The sequence below is a fragment of the Aphidius gifuensis genome, linkage group LG2 (assembly GCF_014905175.1).
Source record: "Aphidius gifuensis isolate YNYX2018 linkage group LG2, ASM1490517v1, whole genome shotgun sequence".
Lineage (NCBI taxonomy): Eukaryota > Metazoa > Arthropoda > Insecta > Hymenoptera > Braconidae > Aphidius > Aphidius gifuensis.
The window spans coordinates 17,021,026-17,042,953 of NC_057789.1; the positions used below are offsets into that span (position 1 = coordinate 17,021,026).

The 21,928-nt window shown below is 28.5% G+C and overlaps 1 protein-coding gene across 7 annotated transcripts in view; it reads right to left on the reverse strand.

Annotated features, from left to right (window-relative positions):
• Positions 1–3,150: 3,150 nt before the first annotated feature.
• Positions 3,151–21,928, reverse strand: part of LOC122849222 (RNA binding protein fox-1 homolog 2) — a 67,459-nt gene continuing 48,681 nt past the window's right edge. For 2 of the 7 annotated variants that reach the window (XM_044147888.1, XM_044147891.1), the window contains 6 exons: positions 20,210–20,230; positions 5,373–5,529; positions 4,954–5,017; positions 4,652–4,836; positions 4,212–4,275; positions 3,151–4,125 (listed from right to left, as the gene is read on the reverse strand). In XM_044147888.1, coding sequence (XP_044003823.1) covers positions 4,081–4,125; positions 4,212–4,275; positions 4,652–4,836; positions 4,954–5,017; positions 5,373–5,529; positions 20,210–20,230 — 536 coding nt within the window. In that variant the 3' untranslated portion in view covers positions 3,151–4,080. Of the gene's footprint in view, positions 4,126–4,211; positions 4,276–4,430; positions 4,512–4,651; positions 4,837–4,953; positions 5,018–5,372; positions 5,530–7,747; positions 7,887–20,209; positions 20,231–21,928 lie in introns of all 7 variants that reach the window. The other 5 variants (XM_044147889.1, XM_044147892.1, XM_044147893.1 and 2 more) reach the window with 3 other exon arrangements.

The window sequence follows — 21,928 nt, forward strand, 5'->3', positions numbered from 1 at the left end:
GACATTGAAATTTATGTCAATACAAAAGAAAGAAGGATGACAGAAGCCCTAGGGAAATTTTTGACCAACATAAAAATTTACTTTTAAAACAGTAATGACAACTTGTAAATATTAAAGGAAAAAAAAAAAAAAAAAAAACATTTATTTAATATTGTAAATAGACGATAGATGGCCATATGGGCTGGTACCCAGGCTGTATATTTTTTTTGTAAAAAAAAAAAAAAAAATCTCATAAAAATCAATTTTTTCGTACTTTAATTATTAATTGTAAAAAAACTAAGCTCCAAACCTCTTTTATTTTTTTTCCATACGTTTTGTTTTGTCTCATTTTATAACCCAATCGTTTTTTTTTCACGATGTCATATTGTCGATTAGAGATATTGGTATTCTAATGGACTTTTTTTTGACAAAAATCGCAGTCTCCATAAGAGCCCATGTTAAAAGTTGTCAACTTTGAAAATTAATAAAAAAATAACGAGCTTCCAAACAATTATCAAAAAATTACATAAACGTATTAGTATTTCAAGAATCTACTGTAAAAATTTCAAAGCATTCTCATATTCGGAAGAAAATCGACGAAATCCCTTAAATATGGTACGAAGTAATGAGACTTGTGAACGGTTTGTGTTTCATATTTTTTTTTATTTTTTTTTAAAGCTACATATAAATTACAATGATAAACGTGAAGAGATTCTCGGGCAGTGCCCTACTCGTCTACTAGGATATGTTGCTTATACAACGTTGTGTCATTACAACGTCACTAATTGTTATTGGTATTTGTTTAAATTATGTTAAAAATTATTTTCTTTACTTTTTTTTTGTTTTTTTTTTTTTTTTTCTATTATATAATATATATATATATATAATTAAAAATTATTTTAGATCATAAAATCTGAGTATATTTAAGAGACTTTCAAGTAAATTAGTTGACCATAAACTAGTAGGCCAGTCTCAATGAGTCATAAAAGTTTGATTTTTTCATCACATTCAAGTTTAAATATGAAGAAAATTAATTGTGCACTCGACAGATAGAACTTAAGTAAAGAAAAGAGAAAAAAGTTTAGTTTGGTATGTAATTTTCACAAAAACTAAAGACAGTCAAAATTTTACCAATGAAACCATAATTCCGGTTCATAACTACTAGATATATGTATATGATGAAAAAAAAAGTAAATAGAGGCATTCGATTATAATTAAATTTCCAGTACCTCAAATTTGAGCTTGACTTAATTTAGCTGCTGCTTGTTTTTTGTTAATTCTTCAAGTTTAATCTAGCAATAGAGGTAGTTAATCACGAACAGTATGTGTATATTATAAATTGTAATTATAGTATACAATATGCAGAGTTTGCTTCAGATGTACACTTCTTATTTATTTTATTTTTTTAAACGTTTCACGTCCATTCATCAATCTAATTTTTCCGATATCGTGATTTGATTTTTTGTTTTTTTTTTTATTTTTATGGAAAGTAAAATTTTTTGAATCAATCGAATCATTAGTATGATCATGAAAAAAAAATATTTTCGATCAAACTTTTGTAAACATTAAAAAACATTAAATTTTTACGGCAAACGATTATAAATGTACTGCTCAAGGGTATATATTGTTGCCTTGTGTTTGCATTAATGCTCAGAGTGCAGAATAGAAATAGCTATTTTTATTTTACTCAACAGAATGAATTTCAATAAGTAAGATTTGGCTTTAAACATTATCAAATCATTATTTATCATAAAATTATCTCGTAATACGTTTTATCACAAGAAATATTTTGTTCACATTTTAAATTTATGTGTTTATTTATTTAATTTTTTTTTCGGTTCTTTTATCAATTGTATTATTATTTTTACTTTTTTTTTAAAAAAATGAGTATGTTTTCTTGAGTATACAATTGTCATTGATTATAAATCTTTTTATGAGTTCAAATTACTTATTTTCTACAGATCATAATTTAGATTCGATTTTATTACATTATTTGTCTGCTTTGTTTACGATTTATTTACAGATTTGAAAAACACAACTTTTTATTTTTCAATCATTATTTCATTATTTTCATAAGAACTCTATTATTTTTTTCTTCTTTTGTTCTCTTCTACTTAGTACTACTCACTTAGTATTATATAGTCTATTCATTTCGAGCAAACGTACTGTTATTCAGTATCTATCATTAATTTCTTAAAATCTATGTCATATTTGGCTATTTCACATGAGTTGATTACAAACTTTTTTGTATTTTCTTCAATTTTAATTTTCCATTTAAACTAATTTAATAAAATACCCATTAAATCAATTTTATTATTTCTTGTTATGCAAACAAAAGTATTAATAAATAAATAATTGGCATAGAACCATAAACGTGTTAAAATATATTCGAATGTTATGATCCCGATGTAGTATAACATTTTTGTTTATTTATAGTTCAATAATAATTGAATAATACATAACTCGAATTAAATTCTAGTCTTCTGTGTGCGCGCTAATTTTTTGTACAATTAGTTGATTTTTTCTTTATTGTGATACATAAAAAATTTGACCTTTGTTAAAAAATAATCGATCAAAGAATTTACATATTTTTTTCTTCAAATGAGATTCTGTGGCTATGCAAAGACCAATCCCAATGTAAACAGCGCCATATTTAAACTTACAAAATTAATGTCATGGTAAAAAACAAAAAAAAAAAAAAAAAAGAGATAAAGCGAGAGCTACGATAAATTTAAATAAATATCGTTCAAAGATTAAGGCTAGTTTTTTTTCATACCTTTCCAAACTACAGTTGAACAATTTATTCAAATTTTCCTATATTAGTTGTAACCTCATTACTATAACTGAATGTGTATTTATATCTACATTATTTATATCATTTATTACATTCGGATTTATTATATGAATTTTGAGATATTCAAAAAAAAAAAAACTTTAAACCACATGCTCAATCACATACCACAAGAAAACTCAATCATAGATAAGTATGTATTTGAATTGAAGGAACTTGTGAGTTGTAACATTGTTTGGTTGTGATTAGAGTGTGACTTGTGACTAGACCCTGTTAACCATAATCTGGTATAAAAGGCCCAGCTAGAGAGCCTGTTTTATTATCTAAGTAATGTAATTATTTATTTCATTAGAGTCTTATCTTTCAAATTTGTATTGCTCAATTTTAGGTTTTATTATTTTTTTTTTTTTTTTTTCTTTAATTTTCGTTAAAAATTGGTGTACTGAGTATGTTTATTGGTCGTCTAGACGTGTGGTTTGGAAATGACCTACACATATTTGGCATAAAAACGCACTAAACTTTCTCAAAATGCCTGAATCATTGAACTATATATTTTTATTGGTTATTTAATTATTTATTTACTTTTTTTGACTGATCTTTAGGTTTTTCAATGATAATTCAATGGGCCTATTGATAACTCATTTTTTATAAAAACACATATGCTTTTAGTAGAGAAAAAAGTCATTTTTCAACGATTTAAATGTGAATATCATTGCTATACTTGATATACAACTACTATATTACAATTTGTCAGGTGATCCCAATGTGAAAACAACTATATATCTATTATTTCTAGTAAATATCCTTTTTTTTTTGTTTTCAATTTGTTGCGCATCTACAGAATCTTACAATACAAACGTACATTTTTACATTATTATGATTATCTTTCTGAACCTAAAAATGCCATTGATTTTTAAAACCAGTTCCTATTTTTTTCATTCAATTGAACATTACAATAAAGTTAATCAAGCGAACTTGTTTATTTCATTTTCAAAAGTGATGCTTTGTTATATCTATGGCACGACTTATTTTTTTTACTTCTTTATTAATTTTTCTCTTTGGAAATTCATCGATTCACGTAAAGTATAGTCTTCAAACGTGAAGCTTGAAGAGTTCCTTTATTTGAGTGTCATGAAATGTTGCTGAGTAAGTTTTTTTTTCTTCGCTTAATATAATTATTAATATTATGTTTTTCTATTCAGTTTGGGCGCATATTTTTTTAAAGCAAATTTGATAGCATGAATAATGAAGATTATACTTTTAGTTGTTGCTATCATAATCGATGAATCCAAATCATTTTTAATTGGTTTTTAATAAGGTGTGAACCTGTTGTAACTACCCCTATACACAGTTGCCTGAAACATAAAATATTATTTATATTATAATATTTTATTGTAGTTCAGAATATACATAATATTTATCAGTAGGTAATAATATTTACCCCATAATTTGTCATTGGTCCAATACTATGTCCAAGGTAAGGATCAGCATACTCACGACCATACCTGAGATATAATTTTTTTTATATTATATGGTTAAAAAAAAAAAAACAAGATAATGTTAAATATTGTTTTTCAAATAATAAATTAACATAAAAATAATAATAGGTATGCGACAGATCATTTTCAACTAAGGATATTGAAATGATATGGATACAAACATTTAACAATTCGAAACAGGATTATCGAGTAATTCACCATATTTACGGCTACGGATTGCACGACCATGAAAAAATTTATTTCTGCAAATTATTGAGAATTTTATGAAATAATGAAAAAGATATCTATTACACAAAATGAAATATTTAAAAACGATTAATGAGTTGATTGAAAACAAAAAAAAGTTATTTAGACTAAAAATAAAAAATTTGGATGAGCTTACCCAGCTACTGCTGCATAGCCAGCGACTTGTGGTTGTGCTGCTGCTGCTGCTGCTGCACCATAAGCTCTTGCTGCAACTGCTGTATACGTAGCTGCTGCTGCATAATTTGCTTGTTGGGCAGTTGATAGTGGTGTCTTTAGAAGTGGTGAAGATGCTGCCGCTGCTGCCGCTGCTGCTGCTGCTGCCTGTAATAGTCATCATTTAATATTTTATTCACACAGATAATAGTTATATTCATTAATTAATGATATGGCTATATTTTATTAATATTTTAGTTGTAACTTGCGTAGTTAAAATCTCACCTGTAGTCTGTAATTAGGATCTTGTGACGCTGCATGTGCTGCTAAGAACGGATCATAGTAGACACTGAAATAATAAATTTACAAAAATTAATATGACTATTTATGGAAATGTAGAAAAAAAAAAGAATATGAATATTAAGGTATTTTGATTTCAATGAATATGTGACAGCTAGATCTTAATAGTGCTTGCAAATTCAAAAAAGACCAGTATGTAATTCAGTATAAGAACAGAGCAGAACACAAAGTATTTACAGTTAGATTTGTAAGTGACAGTTTCGTGCAATAATGTATCAGTTATTTTATTGCAAAAAAACACTATGACTGTTGTTATGATTAAAAAAAAAAAAATCAGTAACAATATATAATAGGGCATTGAAGGTTATTGACGATAGTTAAAAATTAGAAAATTAAGTACTTACGTAGGCGCAAAAGGGTGAAGGGCAGTCGCAGCAGCGGCTGCTGCAAGTGGTCCTGGATTACGAGCAAGAGTCAAAGCAGCTGCTCCTGGAGGAAAAGTAGCTCTGGCTGCAGCTCCAACTCTTCCTCGTTGAATAGCAACACCTCTCAATGCAGCAACTAAAACACAACATGCCACAATGACTTACCTTAGCATTTCTTCTAAGATTTATTAATTTTTCGAAATTTTCTGGTTTAGGCGTAGACATCGGCAATTCAGTAACAGCTGCAATGACACCATCAGCAGTAGGATTTGTGCACAAACGTTAAGCAGAAAGACATTTATGAAAATAAAAGGTAAAATAATCTCAGGTAAAGAATTTACCGAACATAAATTGAAAAAAAAAACAGTATTCAAATTCTTTACTCAGAACACATGAAAATTAAATTAGAATACTCGGATCCAAATGAATAAACAAAATGGAAATTATTTCGCGATTGAAAACTTTCTGATAAAATATAAAGTTAAAATTATCTCAAGGTTTTTATGTAATATTTTCTCATCATAAAGAAAATTGAAAGCAAAGTGACGATTAAGATTAAAAAAAAAAATAAAGTCACGAATTAGATTCTCCTTGATATGACAATTACTTCGAGTGAAAGATATATTTGTTTTATTACAAGGTGTTGATTTATAATAACATCGGCCATTTGGGTTTTTACTATAATACCAGGATTGAAATTTTTCACCTTGTTTCTTTTCGACAGAAAAAAAAAATTTTTCACAACAGTATATTTCGATATAAGTTGCTTTTGCCCCATGTATCTGAATATAATTTTTCCTAACAAGAGCATGTAAAACCCGTAAAATGACAATGTCCAGACGCAAATGTTTACTTATCGGTTGTGATAGATGGCAAACGGAGTGCAAACATTTTGGCTATCGCAAGTGACGAGTAAAATCTTTGCGCATCGCTGGCCACCTAGTGTGTGAAATTCAACAATTTGCGTATCGTGGGAAGTGGAATTCACTTGTTTTGCATGGTCATGTTATTAGGAAAAAAATATTTTGGAATCGATACTTACATAGTTTAGTGGTTTTGAAAATAGAAACGTGATGATTGGTAACAAATTGTGTCATATAAACAAATGTTTATATAAAAAAAAAAAATTATTAGCCACAAAATTTATCGCTTAATTACTGCTAGTAGTTATTGGCAATTTCGAATTGATTGATTTACGATTTCCGTGACAACGAAATTCTAAAATTAATATAGGAAGATCTTTTTAAGCAAAAAATTATGGACGAGATGAAATTTTGATATCTCGAATATTTTTTAAGATATCGAGATTACAAGATATGAATTTTTACTTTTTTTTGTTATTTGTTAATTTTTTGGAATAATATTATAAATGATTCAGACAGTTTTTTCCACGAGGAATATTATGGTCTGAATAGAAATGAAAAATCTTAAATAGTTCTCGAGATATGAATTTACCGTTGAATATGAAAATATGAAATGTATATTTTTTTTGTTCTTTTGTACGTTTGTCACTACGGTAATTGTAGTCTTGCCTAATTATTAAATGCATTGGGGGATAAATTACGCATCTTACTTCATCTTATTTTCATCCTTTGGTGAAAAACTTCATTAGTATATAATAATAATATAATCGAACCAATAATAAGAAAGATACTGATCATTCCTACCTTGAATTTTAATATTTATATATTTTTTTTTTTTTTTTTTTTTTTTTAATAAAACGAATTTGCATTATAAAAAAAATCATTAATCGATCACTAACTTGTCAACAGATAACAGACGGCATTCAATTGGGTTATATGAAAAAAATATTTACAAAAATCTGATACTATCTCGTCAAACCATTCCAATCGAGAGATTATTCATTGAGAAGGTTGATAAGGTATGCGTGCCTTGATTTAACTGTTAAGCGTGCTTCTTTGTATTTATTTGGATGCCAATTAAACCGAGATGCAGTACAGTTAACTTTATTATTAAAAAACGTGCAGCAGCAATTAATCGAGTCTAGAAATCGGTAGAGACATCGGGGATTGAATAAGTGTATTGATACTTCGGTATTAGTGCAAGGGTTTCAAGTAAATGGTAGGAAAACACGCACTACAGTGAATATAAAAAAAAAAAACATGAAAATGATTAAAGAATAAAATTCGTTATCTAGTGATGAGTAGGTTTTTCATTTACTTGTCAAACATATTAATATATAGAAGAAGATAACAATTAACAACCGATTATATGTTTTTCATTTTCACGCATAAGCACATATATAAAATAATTCGAAAAATATAAAAAATAATTTTTTTTTGTCGATGGTTTAAATGAGTTTAAATGAGGTTTTTTTGAAGGAAAATTGGTACCTCCTTCTCGTCCCAGCCCTCGGAGCAAGGACGAGGGGCGCAGTTGCTGGAGAAGGTGTCACTGCAGCTGCAGCTACCGCAGCTGCCGATGGCGTAGCGGCTCCCAGCCAATTCCAAGGCATAGCTGGCAATCTGTAGCCTGAAAAAGAATTGTCCTTGTTTTCTAATTTATATTTTTTGATAATGTCCCCTTGATTATCTATAATAAGCTGGTTTTGTTTCAATTTTTTTTTATATAGTACATCGAAAATATGCATTTCTTTTTTTTTTCGATTAATATTACGGACGTGGACCCACAGATCCATCTTTCTCGTTTTTCTACCTTCCACATTCTCATCCAATATAGACCTATAGACGCACTTCATATTACGACTAAACGAAGCGCATACATTTTCATTATCTATCGACAACCTGTATATATTGAACCATATATTGGACTTTTTTATTTTACGTTTTACTTTTTCATTTTCCGTTAAAATTTGATATAAAAGACAGCAATTATAGTTAGATTGGCAATTTGAAGATAGACACGGGCAATGTTTTATATGGATAGAAGAAATAATTAATTTTGCAGATTATTATTTATATTAACCACAATTTTTTTTATTTCAATTTTTAAGGAATAATAAAAGAATTTTATCAAAGTAAAGTCGAATTTATAGACTATCCCACATTTTATATATTAAAACTTTTTTTTTACTCTATGGAGTATACACAGAGAGTATACACAGAGAGAAAACCGCAGCGAACAATGCTGTAGAGCCTCAAGCTACCCGAGTGGAAATTTTGGTCCGATTCGGATCAGGTTTACCTGATATAAGGTCCGACTCGGACCCGGTTTACCAGATCCGATTCGGACCCGAATGTAACGCCAATAAAGATGCGGATCGGATCAGGAAATCCGGATCCGGTTATAATAAAGACCCCTTAGCAAAATCGGATTGCAAAATGCATATCCAGCATAGATCCGAATTTATACTTAAACCAGATACGAATTTATACTTAAACTGTATCCGAATTTATACTTAAACCGGATCCAAATTTTGATTTAAAAAAAAAAAAATATATGCTTTTTTCAATTATTTTTACAATCATTATTAACGATATTTCTATCTTAGAAAATTCAACCTAAACTAAACTAAAATTCCGGAATTTACGGGGATCGAACTCGGGGCTTTTCCGTTCAAAGTCGGCGACACTAACCTATCGACCACGGCGGCGTACATGGAATTAGTGAAATCAAAAGTCATTCACAAGCGTAGAAAGTTATTCAAAAATTACAATATAGAAAAACTTTATATGATTAATAATATATATAGGCAACACAATAATAAATTTAATATTATATCAAAAAATAAAATGACATTCTGAAATTAATTTTTTTTTTTTTTTCCAATACTTCTAAGTTGGATCCGTTTCAAATTAGGGAAACCGGATCCGGCTTACCTTAGCCAAGCCTGACCGAATCCGGAGGTTAACATTGAAAAAAAATCAAACTTCAATTAAAGTCCGGCATTCTGGATCCGATTTGGATCAGGATAGAGTAAGGAAAACTGGATCCAGTTTACCTTAGCAATACCGGATCCGATTCGGATAAGGAAAAAGTAAAAAAATTTAGATAAAATATAATATATTATATAGTAGTTATCATAATAAGTGGAAATTAGTCGCCAACATGACGTCAGCCATGATTATTACTGTACCACTACAGTAATATTTGCTGCAGATTTCTCTCTGTGTATTTTTTTACTAAGAAAAATCAAGAGTCATTTTCACGTTGATTTCAATGTGAAATTAAACTGATTTCAGGTAAAAATAGTTTAATTTCACGTTTTAATCACGTGAAAATAAACTGGAGTGTTTTTCAATCCGTTCAAGCGTGATCACTACGTGAAAATATTTTTTTTGAGTGTTTTATTTTGATTCACGTTGTAGAAAGTATCCGTGACAATCTTTCACCAATTGACTTCTGTATATTGACAAATGGTTATTTCGAGAGTATCGGATAACAATGAAAGGGGAACATATTTTTTCACTTTTGCTGTAAATCATTTGTGGGTACGACTCTAAATAGTAGTCTCTATATGTGGATGTAATAGATAGATATGTCATATTGATAGAACGAGTTGAAACTTAAAACCTATGATGCGAGAAATAAAAAGAGAGAAAATGGAGGTTATGACGAGGAAAATAAAGATGCGTTCAGCAAAGATAGGAGAAGATGAGGGGTAAAGTTGGCATGGCTACCCAAAGCGATCAATAAATGCTCTGGCTGCCACCCACTCATGGACCTCTCGTATTTCTTCTTCAACGAATCACATATATTTTGACTTAAATAGTGCAAAATAGATATATAAATTATCAAAATGATTCAAGATATGTCGATGAATTTAAATACCGTTTTCTAGGTTAGTTAATTTATTCCAGGTATTTTCTCAACAAATCTGTAAGTATATATAGATTATATAAAATTTTGACTTTGCTGATCAATAATTTTCGATTGACAATGGGAAAGTGCAGATTACCAAAGTTAGTTCAAGTATGCTTTTCGAAGACCTTCTTTTAATAGTTGAACTTTACATATATAGTTCGAGGGCACAAAAAATGAAAAATAAAAAAAAAATTGAAAGTCGTAATAAAAGAGAGCATTTTACCTCCGGGAAAGATATTCATATATTATGTATAGCTCCTCGACAAGGTACGAATCATGATTGCAGAATTTTAATAATACGGAGTTTGTCAAAAAAAAAAAAAGGAATCTATACATATAATGAACGTTGTAAGTTTTTTTTTTACTTGTTGCTAATGAAATTATTTTTTCTATTTAAAATGACTCAAGTGACGAATCGATAGTCATTTGTGTTCAAGTTGAATGAGTAATCAAATTATGGTAGAAAACTTGGTTAAACAATTTTCCGAAGTTTTTTTTTCGTAAACTATAAATAATAGTAAAACTTTTTTTACTCTATAATTTTTTTGATTGAGTCAACAGTTTTTTAGTAGAAAGCATGCAAAAGCTGGTATCGTTTTCTAAATGAGTAGAAAGAATGCGTAAGTATCTAGATTTACGCATGATTTTGATCGTGCATAAATGTAGACATTATGCACTATAGTTGCCGTGTAAGGAGAATCAAAATAATATTTTGGATAAATCGAACTTTTGAATTTAAATTTTACATATAACTAATTATATATGAAGGTTCCAATTTTTTAATAAGAATGGAATTATTTCGGAAAAAAATTAGTTTCTGCACGGAGAAAAATAAACGACAAATATTGTCGAGAAAACAGGACAAAAATTGTCGTGCCGCACAACAAAGTAGAGGCGAAGTTGAAACTCTATAATATTTGTTCTGCCGGTAGTACAGTTTTTGTTCATCTGGCAGAGTAATAATTGCCGTGCTGTTTAACAAAATTTGTCATGCTCCAAACAAAAATTAATAGACATACAACAAAATTTGTTATGCTCCAAACAAAAACTGTCGAACATACAACAATTTTTGTATTCAGTTTAATAATTTTTATTATTCCACATAACAAAAATTCTAAAACCATATTAAATTTTTTTTTTTTCAAAATTACGGAATAGATTTTCATTATGATAATTAAAAATAAGAAGGAAAGTAATTGAGGAACAAATTAATTCAAATTACGATGCTTTGATTTATTTTTCATATTTAAAATTATTAAAGATTAAAATAAAAAATCTCTGCATTAAAATGACAGATGCAGGTTATGTTTGTCATTTTCATATAATTTCATACTTTATTGTTGATGTGATTTGTTAAATATCAAGTTTTGTTATTTATCTAGTTGCTCACAAATATTTTAGTCTATAATTCAATTCTTAAAATGTTATTGCAACCTGACACTTGGGATTAATTAATTTATTTTTAAAACGTCAGTCACACAAAAGCTGATCTCAACATAGACTGACTTAGACAATTCCACACAATGCCATGTAGATATACCGAGTCTTACCGATAACACCCGAAAATCAAATTGTTGTGCAGCACGGCAATATTTGCCTTGAAACGGGACAACATTTATTGAGCAGCCGAACAAATATTATTGAGCAACACAACAAATATTGTTGGATGGTAAAAATTGTTGTGCAGCTAAATAAAATTTGTTCAACGATACAATAAAATTTGTTGTAGCACAACAAATTTTGTTTAACGATAGAACAATTTTTGTTACAGCACAACAAAAAGTGACAGGATAGGATTCCGCCTCTAGTCTGTTGTGCTCTCACAACAATTTTTGTGGTTTTTTTCTCAGTGTGGGAAATTGTTCCAGGCTTATTTGTAGACGTTAATAAAAAAAATCGATTTGAAAAATCTATTAGAATCCCTATATAGAAACCTATAAATCCTTCAGAAACAAATTCTCAATTAAACTAAGACTTTTAAAAATGGGATGTATATCTAAATTTAAAGAACATTTATAGGTGGATCTCATATGAAGGCAAGCCAAGATCATAACATGAGTGGTGCAAATATGTATAAAAAAAGGATAATATTAATGGGAAATTCTTCAAAAAATCTCTTAAAGCTGCTTAACCACAACCTCAAACAAGGTATCGGGACAACTTTTGTTGACAAGACGATCACCAACTATTGTACGTGTCGCACTATTGTAATGAATATCAAAAAAAGTCGGTATGTAATATATGTATATGCGGTGACATGCCATAAATTATAATGATATTTAGAAAAACAGTAGAAGAAAACATCATCGAACATCATTGTTCAAATGAACGCAAATATAATTAAAGCCGAATTTCAAAGTTCCTACTTGCTCTTCACTATATACACGGAGAAAAATAAAAAATCAAATTTATTTTTAAAAATAGTGAAAGTTAAATTCATTTGAAGCAAGACAAGAAAAAGTGAAAATTACTAATTAAAAACACGAAGCTGTGTTTTTATATTTTATAAATGTGAAGTTTACAGCTTTGAAAAGTAAAACACGAAATTACTTTTATAAATCGTAAATTTCACAAATTTGTTTGTTCATAGCATGTTTTTCTATAAAAAATGTAGGATATACTTTTTTTTGTCGTGAATTTTATTTTGCTAGTTTTTAAAGTGAAATTTAACTGTCTTGTTGTTTCACCAACATGTACCAAAAAAAAGTGATTTTTTTAAAATGGCTCTAATGACGAATAGAAGGACGTCAGTGTTCACTTGTTGAAACTTGGAAGAAATTAAGAAGCCCTGTGGTCTAGAGGTTAAAACGTTTGCCTGGAAAGCAAAAGACTCAGGTTCGAATCCCGGCGGGGAAACTTCCTAATTTTTTCCAAGTTTCTGTTTTTTAAAATAGCTGCCTAAATCTTTTTTTTTTTTTAAGATGATCCATCGAAGACTCGAACCTGCGACTTCCTAAAATATTAAACTACCAGGAATGCGAAACCTATGGCTATATAAAAATAATTTAATGTTCCCTTTATTGTACACCAAGTCAAGTTTACATACAAGAGTGTACTTAAATAGTAGACTTCTGTTTTTCAAGTATAATTAATATTTATTCATCGAACCTTGGATTATAAAAAATAACATAGGGGAAACCGGGGCAAAATAGAACACTTAAGGAGGTTATACACAAATTCATTGCGGGTGTTGCGGGGAGCTTCTGACGTCACAGTCTCAAGTGAAACTTGGCTACACTGTAAAATAATAAAGTGTAAAGCGCCTGCGCCCCGTATACAATATATGGGATTGCGGGCATGTGTGTGTGTTTGAACATGCCATACGTTGCCACATCTAATTTTTGTAAAGTTTATAATTAATTTCTCATTAATTGACCGATCAACATATGAAAATTTTTCGCGCAATTAATAAAACTCGGTTTCTAGTATATGTGTGATTTTTTTCAAGACTTTTTCATCATTTTTTCTATCCGAAAAAAATGGTTGAAATCTCCATAAGAGCCAATGTTAAATATTATTTTCAATAATTAATTACAAAAAATTTAACCGATCAACATAAGAAAATAATTATACCGTTGTATTCAGAATGAAAAGATCTACTTGTATACAAAATTTCAGAACATTCTCATTATATTTTTTAAAAAAAGAGTAATTTGTGTATATCCTCCTTAAGGAAAAATATGAATCGATGTATGACAATAGTATTTTCCGATTAGATTTCCTCACTACTAAATAAAAAAAACATAAATAAAAACAAAACATAAATTTACAATTAATGTCGCCAAAAAGCCTCAATTTTTAAATACCTGTCTATTTATCATACCTTTAATAATCAAAAGACGTGAAATATCCAAAAAAATGTCAAAATTTTGAAGTATAAAGTTAAATAATTTGCTGGATAAAAAAAAAAACTTAAAAAAAAATTAGGCGCTGCAGTTTTTATTATTATATTATTATTATACCATGTATCGAAAAAGCGCCTAATTTTTTTTTTAGTTTTTTTTTTTATCCAGCAAATTATTCAACTTTATACTTCAAAATTTTGACATTTTTTTGGATATTTCACGTCTTTTGATTATTAAAGGTATGATAAATAGACAGGTATTTAAAAATTGAGGCTTTTTGGCGACATTAATTGTAAATTTATGTTTTGTTTTTATTTCACTTATTTTGTTTAAATTAATAATAAATTATATTTGTAATTCGTCTACTTTAAATTGACCGTGAATACCATAATAAATAATAATCGAATACTAATTTTCTGGAATATAAAAATTTAAACGTGTATGTATACTATATATGTACGCTTTAAATATAAAAGGAAAAAGAAACAAATTCTGCTATACCATCAATGATAAATAACTAATACATGCGGCTGCATACACACACATATATGCATGTAAAAAAAAATTCAGGAGTAGGGATAGGCGCGGGGTATGCGCAACGTATCCGAAGAAATTAGACATTTCAGCTTGAAAATTTATTTTTTAGTAAGATTTAATACCTGGCTTTTACTGACTCTTATATCTTTTTTATTATTTGTTGGGAAAAATCGAGAGTAGGCTCATTGGAAAGAGAGGCATCGATATATATAATGAAACTGTTTTTATTTTTTTTTTTTTAACAAATAATTAGAACGACATTTGATAAATTGAAAACGACGACGTCACGGACCACTGACTTAAAATACTTATACCCGGTAAAGAGTCTCGCTTTTCAAAAATTGAGGCGAGACTCTACCGAGTCTCTTGATAATTTTTAAAAATTAGAAAAAAAATTACCTATAAATTTATTTATCGTTATTTAATAAAATGTTATATTTATCACAAAAATTATACTTTTTAGTGTTCCGTAGGACACTTATAATTTCGCTTTTCTGTGACTTTTTGTTATTTCAAGATGAAATGTGCACTGAAAAAAAAAACTTCTGTCAGATAGAAGTCTTGTGATGGATTAAAAAAGTTGATTTGGATTGAGACAAAGACTTCTTAATCCAAATCATAAAAAACTTCTTGAATCATGAAAAAAACGTCTTGGTTCAAAACAAATTGTTCATGTTTTTAGAAGTATACTTCTTGGATTATGAACAAAAGTGTCTCGGTCCAAGGCAAATTGTTCATGTTTTTAGAAGTATACTTCTTGGATTATGGATAAATGTGTCTTGGATCGAGACGAACTGTTCATGTTTTTAGAAGTATGCTTCTTGGATTATGGATAAATGTGTCTTCGACCGAGACAAACTGTTCATGTTTTTAGAAGTATACTTCTTGGATTATGGATAAATGTGTCTTGGATCGAGACGAACTGTTCATGTTTTTAGAAGTATGCTTGATTGGATGGATGTGTGTCTTGGACCGAGACAAACTGTTCATGTTAGAAGTATGCTTCTGGATTATGAACAAAAGTGTTCGTTCACATATTGTTCATGTTTTTAGAAGTATTCTTGAATTATGAATCGATATGTCTCGGTCAAGGCAATATTGTTTTATTTATGAACATTTATTCTCAATAGATTGAAAATAAAAATAAAATTCAATTACAAACTTGTAATTTGTAATTTTTCCTGCAATTTTATTTTATAATTTTCCTGTTATTTTATTTTTTTACTTGGACCCGAACCTATGACCGTAAAACCTATCTAATCTAAACCTGTGCCTTAGCTCGCTTAACCACGGGCGCGATATGGAAACGGGAAGTTATTTGTATTACTTTAGTGACAAGATATTTTTTTTAAAATTTATTATACAAATGAACTGAAACTACACGTATATATATATTTTTTTATAATTAATTATTAAATTACTATAATATCATTCTTTTGTTATATCGAAACATTTTATGTTTTCCAAATAATTGTTAAACATATAAATAACATTTTATCATTATTATTATTTAAGAATATAAACAACAATAATATAATAGTTAGAATTATTGAAAAATTTAAGATTTACTGACTGTAAAGAAAAACTTAATTATAATCGAAAATTGAAAAAAAATGTATTATTTTTTTTTTAAGTTTTATATCAGTACATTCTGAAAATAAATTAAATCAAATAAATGTTAAATTTAATTTACTAAAATACAAAATGTGGCAATATTGAATCGACTCAAAATACTAGCATTTAAATTGTTTATATTCTTAAATAATAATACTGATAAAATGTTATCTAAATGTTTAATAAAATTTAGAAAACATAAAATAATACAATAGTACACTAAAGTAATACAAATTGATACGTGGTAGTTTTAGTTCATTTGTTCATGTAATAAATTTAAAAAAAAAAAAATATCTTGTCACTAAAGTAATACAAATAACTTCCCGTTTCCATATCGCGCCCGTGGTTAAGCGAGCTAAGGCACAGGTTTAGATTAGATAGGTTTTACGGTCATAGGTTCGGGTCCCGCGTTAGGTAAAAAAAAAAAAAAATTGTAGGAAAAAAAATTATAAAATAAAAATTGCAGGAAAAAAAAAATTACAAATTACAAGTTTGTAATTGAAAAATTTTTTTTATTTTTTTTATTTTCAATCCTATTGAGAATAAATGTTCATAAATAAAAACAATATTGCCTTGAACCGAGACATATCGATTCATAATTCAAGAAGAATACTTCTAAAAACATGAACAATATGTCTTGAACCGAGACACTTTTGTTCATAATCCAAGAAGCATACTTCTAAAAACATGAACAGTTCGTCTCGATCCAAGACACATTTATCCATAATCCAAGAAGTATACTTCTAAAAACATGAACAATTTGCCTTGGACCGAGACACTTTTGTTCATAATCCAAGAAGTATACTTCTAAAAACATGAACAATTTGTTTTGAACCAAGACGTTTTTTTCATGATTCAAGAAGTTTTTTATGATTTGGATTAAGAAGTCTTTGTCTCAATCCAAATCAACTTTTTCTTAATCCAAATCCATTTTTTTGCAAGAAGAAAACTTCTATTATTAAGAACTTTTTGTCTTAAAAATAGAAAAAATTTTTTTCAGTGTGAAGTTCTGAATCGAATTGGCTTTTAAGATGCTCATTTTGTTTTATTTTTTCGCCCAAAAGCAATCGTCATATTTATTTTTAATTTTGGGGCCGTATTAGATTTATTATTCCCATTTTTTAACGGGGCCCAATTGTAAATATTGACCGATCAATTCCGGCAATGTTTCAATCGATGACGCTTCATCTGTAGACTTCACGGTATTTTTTTAAAATTTTTCGGTCGTTCATATTTTTTTTTATTCAACGATATGTAGTGTCACAAATTGTTTTTTTACGATAATTTTTGAACCGCTGAACCGAATTAGTCGATGTTGAAACAAATTTAGGTTTTTTTTTTTCCAAAAACAATCATGATATTTTTTTTTCCAAAAACAATCATATTTTTTTTTACTTTTTGGGCCTTATTAGATTTAATATTTTCATTTTTTAACAGGGCCCAATTTCAAATATTGACCGATCAATTCCGGAGATGTTTTAAGGCATGTCCAACGCGGAACGAAAATACAGAGAAGTTTTTGAAATTTCGACAGTAGATTATTTATGTAATAATACACAATCTCTAATTTTTTTATAATTTTTTTGTCGGTGGTTTTTCTTAAATTAATTAATAAAGTTGACATTTTCGAAGGAGGTTATACATAGGCTCTTATGGCCAGCCGAGTACACTTCACACAAACCTGGTTAGAAACTATATGAAAAAATACAGAGACTATTTCGAAAAACTGATATATTATAAAATGAAAAAAGACGAAAATTTTGAGCCGTATATGAAAAAAGTTTTGTCGGTGGGTTTTTTTTAATAAATAAAAATAGACGCGAAAATTAGGAATTTTGACATATTATTGTCGGCATAGTTTGAACATAGAGTAAAACTGACAGAAGAAGTTTGCATGTGTGGTCACACAGACACGTAATTGCCGTGATCTCTTCTGCCAGTCTCACTCTATATTCAAGTTGGCCAACATTAAATTTCAACATAATTTTTAATTTATAGTAAATGATATTTTGGATAAATAAATTTAAATAAAATAAGATAATAAACATTTTTTTATTGTGAAATAAGGTCAAATATGGTAAAAATAACGTGTTATGATTGATTTAAAAAAAAAAAAATTATTTTTTTGGGGTTGGCAGTGCATTTCTTGTAATATAAAATAGATAGGACATTCTCCCCTCCACAACACTCTAAAACCGGCGTTGGACATGCCTTAATCAACGACGCTTCATCTGTAGACTCTACGATATTTTTTCTCCGTTTTTTTATTCTATTCAACGATATGTAGTATCGAATTGGTGTAACCGGTTCCAATATCTTCAATTGGGCTCTGCGATAAAATAATAAAATTGAATCCAATAAATCCCATAGATTTAAAATAATAACTCAAATTTAATAATGACGCTCATATATAAAATATTTTAAAAAAAATTAATCGAACGGCAAGAAAAAAAATTCTAAAAAACCCTACTGAATATACTAAAAGTTTTCTAAAAATTTTTTTTTTCAGTGCATCAATTTTTTGCCGGCTTTTTTAATCGAAGAGTTACAAAAAATGAAAAAAAATTAAAAATGATATAAGTCGAAATATTTTTTTTTTTTATATTACTGTTCATTACGATAATTAATATTGATTATTCATTTGAAATATATATAGTTGTTTATGAAAATTAAAAAGAAGAAAGGTAAGAAAATAGAATGGTTATACCGAACATACACAATAATATATACAACTACCCGCCAAAAGCGCGGGGTCGCTTTTGTCATAGTAAAAAGTAAATGATAATTATATGTATGTTTTGTATGTAATTTATTGATTGTACCTAAACGTTCTTGATGTATAACAAATAAACTTCTTGAATCACGTTCGGTTCCGTGGCGCATCGGTAACGCGTTAGATTCCCATCCGGCTAGGCCCTAGTTCGAGTCCTGCTCGAGGCAGTTAGGTTCGGTAGTTCATAAAAAAAAATAAAAAAAAATCGTCATCATCAACTTGTCCAATCAATGTACTTCAAAATTGATATATATTAATTTTTTTCTTTTTTTTTTTAGTCCGTAAGCTGATGGCTAAAAAAACTAGACACAACCTAAATGGTCAAATATTTGTTCAGTGGTAGTTCTTGAGTTCCAAAACACGTACTATCCTCTCACCTGATTGGTCTACAGGTAAGCCAGGTGAAAATCCGATAATTCAGACAGCTCATAATTACTTAATTTTTTGTTTAATACTTTTAATTTTATTATATTAATTTAATTTTAAAATCCCTACCAAATTCATTGGTAACCGACGGAGATATTAATTTTTGAAAGTTGAAAAAAATACGAATTATTATTATTTTTTGAGGCACGTTAAAAATAATAATAATAACTAGTGTTTTTTTCAACTTTCAAAAATTAATATCTCCGTCGGTTACCAATGAATTTGGTAGGGATTTTAAAATTAAATTAATATAATAAAATTAAAAGTATTGAACAAAAAATTAAGTAATTATGAGCTGTCTGAATTATCGGATTTTCACCTGGCTTACCTGTGGATAGTTACCAATCAGGACGGTAGGGAGTAGGTGCAACGTGTTTTGGAACTCAAGAACTACCACTGAACAAATATTTGACCATTTAGGTTGTGTCTAGTTTTTTTAGCCATCAGGTTACTGTCTATTTTTAATTTAAATATTCAATCAACTCATCGTTTGTATCAAACAATTTGTTGTTTGAAATAAGTAGTTAATTATCTTGCTTTAAACCATCGACCGTTTGTAACAAGAAGCTAGTGGCATATTTTTGGAAGTATTCTTCTTGAAAGAAAGAAATTTTTCTCAGTGTAGACATAAAAATAACAACAATAATAAAACATAAGAAAAATAAATAAACTAATAAAATAAAGGATATCAAGAAACATTAGATCAAAGTGGTTCAAAAATAAAAAATGCCTTGCACGTCTCAGTATGATCGTTGGTTTAATTGGCACTTGCACTTCAAGAGACCCAGGAAACAAAGTAAGAAATGCTTCTTTTAAGATATCATGACTGAACCTACCCTCTGGCCACTGGACGCACACTGAAATCAGAAACAAAAAGGGAAAATTATTCATTTGAATATGCACACCACGAGTCACGGCGTGTATAGAGTAGTGGTCTTCGATATTGAGCGATATACCGGAGACACGAGTATCTACTCGGTATACCGAGTACCAAACTATTCGTTATTTTTTTTCCCCGATATACCGGTACTCGCTATTTTTTTGGCCAATATCGGACACGAGTACTTTGACCGGTGGCGACCCCAAAGTGAACTTAGATAATTTTTTTTTTTTCGGTTTTTATACTATAGAGGCAATTGAACCATAGAGTAATTTTTTTCGATGTCACGCATTATTGTGATTCTCTATATTTTGTTGATGCATTCAGAAAAATTAAAAAATCGAAAAGTTTAAAAGTCGATTTCGAAAAAAATAAAATATATACCTAGACAAATTTGTCTATTATTTTATTTTCTTCGACTTTAAAATTTTAAAAACTCAAAATTCAAAAAATTGTTCAGGAAATATTATGTACCATTTTGAGATAAAGAAATATAAATAGAGATAAAAACTAATACTGTCTGTTATTAAGTAAGTGATACTTCTTTGAAGCGGAATGTAAGTCGCAAAGTATAAGATGAATCAAGAGAGCAACTAGCTCTCAAAAATATATTAGTGTTTCTGGTGCGCAAAATTCAGATACTTAATAATCTACGTGCGCAAAAGTTAGTGCTATTCTTTTCAGATGCATATATGTAATAAACTGCACTTTATATCAAAGACATGTAAAAAAAAAAAATACCCATACAATATACTTATACACGGAGAGAAATTTTTAGTAAATAGGGGAAAGCGGGGCAAAATGGAGCACTTAAGGAAAAAATATAAATCGATATATGACAATAGTATTTTCCGATTAGTTTTTCTCACTCATTAATAAAAAAAACATAAATAATTTTTAACAATTTAAAAAAATAATTGTTATTATAAATTTATTTATCGTTGTTTAATAAAATGTGATATTCGAAGAGTGACGAAAAAATGAAAAAAAATATGAGTCAAAATATTTTTTTGGGTGTTCCATTTTGCCCCGCTTTCCCTATATTACCGAAGCGTAGTAGTAAAATTTATTGGTGACGACAATTCTTGGACCTATTCCTATATATATGTACACGGAGAAAAATTTTCACTCAATATTACTATGGTGCCACATTACCATAAAACCATATTATGATTATTAAAAAATTTACTGTCATTTCAACGAAAAAAAACAATTGTAGTCTTGAAAAATTAAAATGTACCATAGCGATTTTGTCATGTTTTTTTTTTGCTATTCCCCGATGAAAAAATTACAACGCATAAAGAAATTTTTACAGAAACCAAATTTAAAATTTAAAATAATCCAGTCTAAAAATTACATTGCACCATAGCAAAAAATATTTTTTTGCTTTGTTTATTTCTAATTTTTACTTTGTTGTTATGGACAAGATTAAAATGATCCTCTGAAAATTTACAATGTACCATAGTAATTTTAATAACTTTCTTGGATTTCCTGTAGGTGTCACTAACAAATACAAAGCAACATATTTAAAATTACAATGGGCCATAGCAAAATTGATGAAGGACTCAGAAATGTCAACTGCCCCCACTTTTTAGTCGACTGCGCAGGCGTGACTTTGCTTATTTTCAAATTGTTAATGTAAAACAAATAATATTTCCCTTACATATACGTTGTT